We start from the raw sequence: 8879 nt of genomic DNA on the forward strand, positions 1-8879 counted from the left end.
GGGAGGGAAATTAAGTATAATTTACACTTAATTTATATCTGAAATTAAGTTTATCTGAATTTAAGTATAATTTTGTGTGAGAAAAAAAGTACTGGGAGAGAAACAACCCTCAGCTGTAAGAAAAAAATATCATCACATAAAGCACTTCTAAAGTTCTTTCTAGAAATGGAGTTCCAGGTTATAAAAACAGTCCTTCACCAAATCACACATTAATTTCAGTGAATATTATTTCTCGCAACAAATTAATTTAGAGAAATAAGCTACCAGTTGAGTAGAACAAAAATTAGTTGCTACAAAGAAGAAATGTTTATTGATAATTTGTAAATAAGTAAATGTGTGGTTCTGTTGCCAACTATAAACCAGATAGCCCTGATTCCTGGTCCTTCCCAAACTGGTCTACTCCATCCTTCACACCAACTTTAGCATTTGTTGGTGTCTGATACACTTCAAAATATTAAAGAGCACAGAAAACTATTTTTTTAAGTAAGATTTTGGCTAGGCTATCAATAAAACAGCCCCAAAGACTAATAAGCACTAAAAGTAGGGAAATTAGCAACAATGTCCCTATTTTGAGAGTGAGACTTCCCTCTAGGAGGGCTCCACTTCCGATTCTTGTCTTTTCCCATCCCTTCTTGTGAAGGAGCTCTGCAACTCACTGAACATATTTATCTGTTTAGAGTGGCAGAAAACTGTTATGGTTTTCTACTAGGAATTAAGCTACAGTGACTTAAAGGAAGCAATAAATATAGATAGATATAGCATGACACAAGAAACAGAACAACTTGGGTAGCATTAAGCCCTACATCAGCTCATAAATCTGTTATGTGCCTGAAGTTGTGCTAATTAACGTTTGAGTCTCTAAACTTCCTGCAGGGCACCAACCACACGTAAGTGTTGTCAAAACTGCCGGGATGCACACAGGTGGGTAGGACAGGCTGAGTTTTTCCCCCCTACCTGCGTGACAGAAGGGAGGCAAAACATGGCAAAGAAATTTAGCTGTGCCTCCTCACAGGAGACACAGCAGAGGCTGAGGGCACGAAGAAAAAGCCCAGATTCCACCTGTGCAGGCACCCAGAGTCAGTCACACAATCACCGACTCATTTAGGTGGCGAAAGACCTCCAAGATCATCGACTCCGACCTGACCGATCACCACCCTGTCAGCTATAATCAGTACACCAAGAGCCACATCCAGTCGTTTCTTGAACGCCTCCAGGGACAGTAACTCCAATCCATCACTATCGATCTCCTCCAGCCTTCCCCTCTTCCTCGACGCCCCTGTACACGGCGAGTCCCCCGGAGGTCAGGGCTGTGCTCTGAGCCCAGCCTGGCGGAGGCGCGGGCAGCCCAGGCCGCCCAGCCTGAGGGCAGCGGGGCTCCCGCGCGGCCTGGGCCCCGCCTCACCCCGAGGCCGCGCACACGCGGTGAGGCCGCCGGGCCCGCCTGAGGCGAGCGCTGCCTCGGAGCGCCCGGGGCTGCCACAGCGGGCGGCGCCGCAGGGCCCGGCGGCATGGCCGGCAGTGCCCTTGGGCGTGGGGAGCGCAGCTCAGCCGGCCCCGCCAGCCCTACCAGGCAGCGCGGCGGTGCGGGGTCTCACCTGGCGGGGCCGGGCGGCGGGGCGGTGGCGGCGGGCGGGCGGAGGAGCGGCGGGAGCAGCGGCGGGAGGCGCGGGCGCAGCGCCCGGAGGCGCCCGGCGGAGCTCAGCAGCGCGGCCATGACCGCCCGCAGCACGTGAGCCGCGCGCCGGCGCTGCGCCGCCGCCGGCCCCACGTGACGGGGGCGAACCATTCCTCTCGGGGGGGGGAAGGCGCTGAGCCCGGCCTCGGAAAGCGCCCGCTCAGCTGCCAGCGCTGCCTATTTCCACCCCGCGCCGCCGATGGGCCGTTCACGCAGGCGCGGGTTGGGCCGCCCGGCAGCCAACCGGGAGCGGCGCCGGCGGAGGGCGGGCGCGCGGGCCGGCGGCGGGAAGCGCCGTGCGGCTCCCGCCGGGCGGGCATTCCTGGGAGTTCTCCCGTGCCCGGCCGTAGGATCTGCTGGCCCTGCCCCCCGGCCCTCCCGCTCTGCCCACCCGAGTGCTGCTTCTCTGCAGCCTGGCGGTGCCCGTCGCTTCTTCGCTGCCCCTGAGGGTTTCCAGACCCTGCCGAAAGCGTAACGGGGCGGCGTGTGCTCCAGGGAAGCCACGGGGAGCTGGGTTGGGAAAGCTGCTGGTCGCTATCAGCCTTTCCGATCTTATCATCGAAGTCACATCCGATCTTATTTCCGAAATCTTATCATCGCCTGGGAGTGACGGGCAGAGGGAAGAACTTCATTAAACTGAATAGTAAATCTCTGCCTGAATTTGCAGATATTTCCTAAGATGCTGCCTTGAATTGCTGTTTCATTTTAGCATCGAAGTCAATATGGTTGCTATAACATAAAATATTAACTGAAGCACCTAGAAATTAAAGGCATATCTTCATGCAAAAACCACGTCATTATTTTTGCTGTAACTTGCATATAATTACTCAAAGACAGATCGACTATGACCAGCCATTTCCAATTACCATTCTCCATTTACATGGAGAGTTGATGATGATGCTTGTCTCATCATCAAGATGCAAAATGCTCAGTTTTAAAATGTTATATACACTAACTTTTGTTATTTATCAAAGTCCTGGATATTCAACATTGCTCACTGAGGAATGAGTTGCAGCTTGTAAAACAGTATTTGCAATGTTACTGCTTATCCTGGCTTCTGCTGTATCAGTACTACAGAGTTTAATGGAATAAAGAGTTCAGTCTTGAGAGGAAAGCTAATGTCTTTACAGATAATTTGGGTGAAGCTATGGGCATTAACATCTTTGAAATGGATTTTAATGTCTCTACTAACTTTGGACAGCAGGTTCCTTGCAGAGCCCAGACAGCTTGGCTCCTGAAACAGACAAGTGTCTGCACACTGAACTTATGAATTTTGGGGTAAAATAGTAGGTTTAAGGGGGGAATACGTGGTAGACAGTTTGGGAAGGCTTCACCTTACTAGTGCCACAGCCAATGGGGAAAGAAAGAGGGCAACATGTGGCCAGGAGTTAGGATAAAAGGGGGCTGTGCCCTCCAAAACCTTGAGAGAGAAAACCCTGTGGTAGACCCCTTGAGAACTCAGTGAAACAATAAAAAAATGCCAACATTGTTTACAATAAGGACCAGAAATGATACAGTGAAGGACTGTGTCTAGGTTTGAAAGACATGTGTCTGCTAAGAAAGGCGGGAACCTCCCTTGGAATTGTGAAAAACGCCAATCACTTGTTTTTTTAAATTTTAAAAGTTTAATAATAATAAAATGGTTATAAAAATAGTAATACAATTAGAGTAATAAAAATGTAGAGTTAGGACAATTACAAGACAATAAAAAAGCAAAGAATTACGGACATCCGTATGTTTTTGGACACTAGGCTGCCAAAAACATGCCTTGTGAACAAAGAAATAACCCTTAAAAAACCATACAGTGTTGCATATTCATATATACTTCATGGTTATGCATACATTCTATTTAAAACAAGAAACTCTGTCTGGTATATATCAGCTGCTCTTAATCCCCACGGCATCTTCAGGTCTGAGCAAGGCCTGAAGAAGTTAACTTCTTCTGATAAGAAAACCAGAAATTTCTCTGGAAGATATAGGTGTGACTGTTATCTCGAAGCGAGTATCTCATTCCTTTAAAAAAAACCCCACATACATAGTTTCTATGTTATAACCTAGAAATATATTTAACACCCTACTTAAGAGAATTAATGCAGCATAACTTTCTAACATTACAGATATATTAGTCATTGTAATATTTGCAAAAAGCCAACCATAAAATACGCATTTTTCCCAAAGAGCAGCAACAAAGAGCGGGCTGCAGTTCCGGTCGCGGCCAGCAGGGGCGCTGGTGGCTCCCGGCCGGGCAGGGCGGGTGCGGTGATTGCCGCGCCTGCAGGGGGCGCTGCGGTGCGAGCGCGGCCGCACCTCCCTCACGCGGTACCGCGGACGGGCGGCATGGCGGAGAGGGGCGGCATGGCAGAGAGGGGCTGCAGCAGGAGCCCGGACCCCGTCAGAACTCAGCAGAAACTGCAGCACAGACTCAGTAGCTGTGGCAGGAGCTCAGGAGCCCTGGGGTGTCCCAGCATGTAGCGGGTGTGTGGCTACAGTGTCGCAAAATCCGCAGAGTAGCGGCAGAGAAACAGCAGCGCTGGGCAGCGGCAGCCCAGCTCCCGGACACGGCCAGGAGAGGATTCCTTGGGGGTTGAAAGGGTCTGTGGTCCCAGGGGTTCCGCTGAGGCACCCGAGCAGATGGTGAAAAGGTCCTTTTTTAGCGAGATCCCAATGCAATGAGTGCTCCCTCAAGCAGAGCTTCACTCCCGGTAGAAGAAGGCAGCAGGAGGTGGAACCCAGCAGTGGTGGTGTAATCTCCCCACAGCGAACGCAGCCTGTTTCCCCTCCAAATGCCAAGAGAGCAAGAACACCAGGAGCTGCCCCAGCCCCCTTTCTTCCAGCCCAAATCTGGGTATCTGCCCCTCCAAGAGAAGCCCCCCCAGCTAAGAGAATAGCTGGCTGCACCCTTCCTGAGACAACTTTCTTTGTCTGTCTTAAGTATTGCTCTCTTAGCAACATATGGGAGAAAATTCCCTGGGAGAAAGAAACAAATGGGAAAACCCTAAACTCCAACAGACTGGAAGATAGGAAAAAAAAAAAAATGAGGTGACATTTGTTAGCATATTACTAAGTTCTCTGTAATAGTAAGTGAAGTTACTGAGATTTCACTGCTGCTGAGTCAGTAAAGAGCATTTTAGGAAGTGTTTTAGAAGGAGAGCACTGGGACAGATACTTACCAAGAATTCCTCCAAAGGATGAGGAAAAAGCAGAACTCTTTGATAATCCAGTTGGTGGATAACTGGATCTGAAATGAAAGGCTGCTCAGAGACGTTCTGTCTTTTCATTGCTGACTGAGAAGCCACAGACATGATTCTGCTTCACAGGTAAAGACAACTGCTTGGTTGATGTGAAAAGGAAAAGATGTCCTGGGAAATTAACTCAAAATGTGATTTAGCTAAAACAGTAGACTTAAGAAATTATATTGCCTGAAGTTCTCTAGATGAGAGGATGTAGATCACATTTACCAAGATCTGAAAATAAGAAAAACTTTGTAAATTGAGACATAGTGTTTATGGAGTCTAGATGAGAGTTTTAGCTCTTTGGATGAAGAAGATGAGTTGTGTAATTAGGAATGTTATTTGTGGAGAAAAAATATTAGCCTTTTTATGCAAAAATCTAGAGAAAGCACTGTGTCACTAGTAGTTGATGAGAAGTTTTTCTCCCTGCAGACACATGCCATAGACTAAAAATCTTGGCCTGATTCATTCTGCTCAAGGAATTTATTCCCATCCTTCAGATAGTTACCCCTGGGGATAATAATTAAACAGTGCCAGGTTATGTTCCTGGACTCTGGAACTATGTCTCTGGTATTGAATTCCTATCCTCTATAATAGTTTCAGCCTATGCCAGACAATCGCCTGTCAAAGTTTGAGGAATTAGCATCAATGAGCTTGGACCATTGCCAGTAGGTGGTTTGGAGATGGCCATGCTGTGCTGGAGAGTGGGAGGATTTAAAAACAAGGATTCTAGTGAAATTCTTTCAGTCATCTTCATACTATGTCTACTGAAACTCATCAATTCTCTCAAGATTTCTGCAAATTCAATTGAAAATTTATCATAAGCACTTATTATTAGCTTTTAAAATTTAGTTGAAATGTGTCATATAAATTTCCAAAACAAGAGTTATAATGGCATGGTTAATTAGATTTTATTCATTCACTGTTCTGTCCTTCAACCATGTGTGTACAAAACATCTAAAAAACCTAGCTTATGCCACAGTTCTCTTTGGAAACTTGGAAAATCCAAAGTTAAAATGATGCTATAAATGCATCCCCAGAATCTCAGTGTAAAACTTTTGGAGTGAATGATCCAAGTCATGTCAAAGTGAAGGAAACATAAGAGGACATGCAGAAGAGAATCAGTGTTGCCTGTAGGCAGTTTGGATGTGGCTGGTGTGTGTCAGAGCATAGATGGTACCAAGGGCTGTGGCTGTTTGACTTCTCTCATATAGGAGGTTTCTGAGAGGTTGACCATTGAAAAAGTCAGACATAGGCTGTACAGTGGGGTGTGGGTGAATTTATGGGGTCCTTCAGCAGTCTCAGATGTGTCTTCTACTGGTACTTGAGCTGTGGTGGGGCCATCAAGTCCCTATTGGAAAGGTGGGGCTCCTGTCTAGATTTTTCAAGGCAGGAAGTTTTCAGGTGAGGACAAGGCGTGCTGTGGTGTGTAGGGAAGATGTTGTGCTCTTAACCTCCCCATACTTTGGCTCATTGTATCCCATTCCCTAGATTCAAATGGCCTCATCTGGAAGCAGCCCTGTGCAGATGTCACCACTGCAGTACGACATCCATTCCCTACCAAGGTCCTAATTCAAGGTGGGGCATGATCCACGTTACACAATGGGGAGAGGGAGCATAGTGGAACACAGTTCCCAGAACTCATTTTGTGGCTGCATTCCTCTTGAGAAGTGCACTATCAGGAAGGTTTGCCATGGAGAGGGTAATTTGCAGCCTTTATCTGAGGCTCTGGGGGAAGGTAGGCTGTGGCAGCCCATTTCTCTCTCTCTCTCAGGATTTTTCATAGAGGTGCACAGAGAGACAGAAAGAGGAAACAATTTCTATTTCTTCTCCTTGTTTTTCTCATGTGGAATATGTTTGGAGAATTGTTTACCTGGGGTGATTGCTTGATTGGATTCTGGTGAGGATTGTTTGATCCTGATGGCCAATCAGATCCACCTGTGTCTGGACCCTTGCGAGAGGCTCTCGAGTTGAATTAGAGATATAGTTAGAACAGGTAGGTTTGTAGTTTAGTATCTTCCTTTATATAGCATGTTAATGTATTTTAGCATAATTATAATGAAGAAATCATTCAGCCTTCTGAATTGAGTCAGACATCCTCATCTTCTCCCATTGGGTTTGCCTGCATTTACAACAGGAATTGTGAGGGTGGTGAGATACTTACATCCATATAATGTTAGTATCAATAATATTTTTATTTTTGATGGCTGAGTAAGGTTAGATTTCAGATAATGTGTTATTTTAGGAGTTCTGGTATGAAGGATATGCATCCTTAATATTTCTTGAGGTAACGTGACCCTTCCTCATGGCTTGTTCTCTTAACCTGACTAAAAGTGTTGGCTTAAGCCTCTTGCCTAATCTCAGGCATGCACTCTGGAAGAGGTGACTCTCAAACCAGCTCAAGATAAAAGATAATGACAAATGTGTTTTTCTGTGATGCTTGGTATATTTATATATAGATTTAGATAGCTCTATATTTCAATAATATACAGATACTCTTCTGACAGCAAAGAAAATCTAAGTGAAAGTCATACTTGCTGAGGTTTCTGTACACTTTTAATATCTCATTTCCATTTTGTTCTAGGACAAAGTAGGAGCAGCTTAAAGTACTCACACACTTGTTACTTCAAACTCACTTTTCCCCGTTGAATTCCTAATATTTCTCAGATCTTATGAAAATGCATGTTCCAGCTCCATTTGCAAAAAAAAAAGAAAAAAAAGAAAAAAGCATAAACTGAGGATGTCTGATGAATTTAGAGAAAAAATATGTTAAAAGTGTGGGCTTTTTTTAAACAAATGTATGTTTTTCAGAGTTGCTTAATACTAGAAATAATGTGATTTCCTTGTTTGGATATTTTCCAGATTCCCAGATTCCCTCCTTTTATTACTCTAGTGTCCTTCAGGTCTTGTAATGTAGCTGGTGTTACATATAGCAAAGCAAGTGCTCGATGAAAAATCTCTAGCTGCAAATAAGAGTGAAGTCACTGAGAGTTTTGCACCAGTCAGGTTTTATTTTGAGAGGATAAAAATGAAGAGAGATATTTAAGAGCTACAGAAGTTGAGGTAGAGATGGTACAATCATACATGTTCAGATGAAAAGTGGGGAAATGCAACACAGAATAGCTTGACAGAAAGGAAGAAAAAATCTGAGATGGGAGTAACTGATTAGCTGGTAAGGTTGCTGAATGGAAAAGTGTGTTTGTTTTGGCTGGGACAGAGTTAATTTTCACTAGTATTTTATTTCATTATTTATTGGCTGGGACTGGGTTTTGGATTTGTGCAGGAAGCAGTTATGGGATGCAATGAGCATCGATGAGCAGCGCTTACAGTCAAGGCCTTCTCTGCTCCTCACACTGCCCCACCAGCAAGGAGGTTGGGGTTGCACAGTGGGTTGAGCCTCACTGACCAAAGGGACATCCCACACCATATGGCATCATGCCCAGCACTAAAACCAGGGGCAAGGTTGGCTGCAGGACCACTAGCTGGTGAGCAATTGCTTTAATTTCCACCACTTTCCTTTTTGGATTTTATTTCTCTATGTTATTTTTCTTTTCATCATAATGAAACCCCATGAGTGTTCTCAGCCCATGAGTTTGCTCACATTTACCCTCCCAGTTCTCTTCCCCCATCCTGCTAGGGATAAATCAAGCTGCTGAATGTATGGTGCTTAATTGGTAGCTGGGATTAGACCATGACAAAAAAGGATTGCTGTTTACATGCAGAAACAAGGTGCAAGAAACCACAGCTCACATTCAGGAAGATGGTGAGAAGATTTTTTTCCTGGACTTTTAAGTTTACACTTTGCTGCTCAGATGCTTTGGGAGCCTGTTTATCTTTCAAGTGTCAATTGTTTCCACTCTTTCCCCAAAGTAAATTTCCCTATCCATTCTGTAAATTTCCTTAAGTTTAAGGCAATCTCCGATTTTATGGAGATCTGACAGCACAGCTTTGATGGTGTTGACATACTGCTTTGG

At 45.3% G+C, this 8879-nt stretch overlaps 1 protein-coding gene across 2 annotated transcripts in view; it reads right to left on the reverse strand.

The window, feature by feature from the left end:
- LRPPRC (leucine rich pentatricopeptide repeat containing) overlaps positions 1–1732 on the reverse strand; it is an 85449-nt gene extending 83717 nt beyond the window's left edge. Inside the window, exon 1 of one of the 2 annotated variants that reach the window (XM_021526450.2) lies at positions 1596–1732. In XM_021526450.2, the coding sequence (XP_021382125.1) occupies positions 1596–1714 (119 nt within the window). In that variant the 5' untranslated portion in view covers positions 1715–1732. The remainder of the gene's footprint in view (positions 1–1595) is intronic. The other variant, XM_021526451.2, reaches the window with a different exon arrangement.
- Positions 1733–8879: the final 7147 nt, after the last annotated feature.

The sequence above is a fragment of the Lonchura striata genome, chromosome 3 (assembly GCF_046129695.1).
Source record: "Lonchura striata isolate bLonStr1 chromosome 3, bLonStr1.mat, whole genome shotgun sequence".
Classification (NCBI taxonomy): Eukaryota; Metazoa; Chordata; class Aves; order Passeriformes; family Estrildidae; genus Lonchura; species Lonchura striata.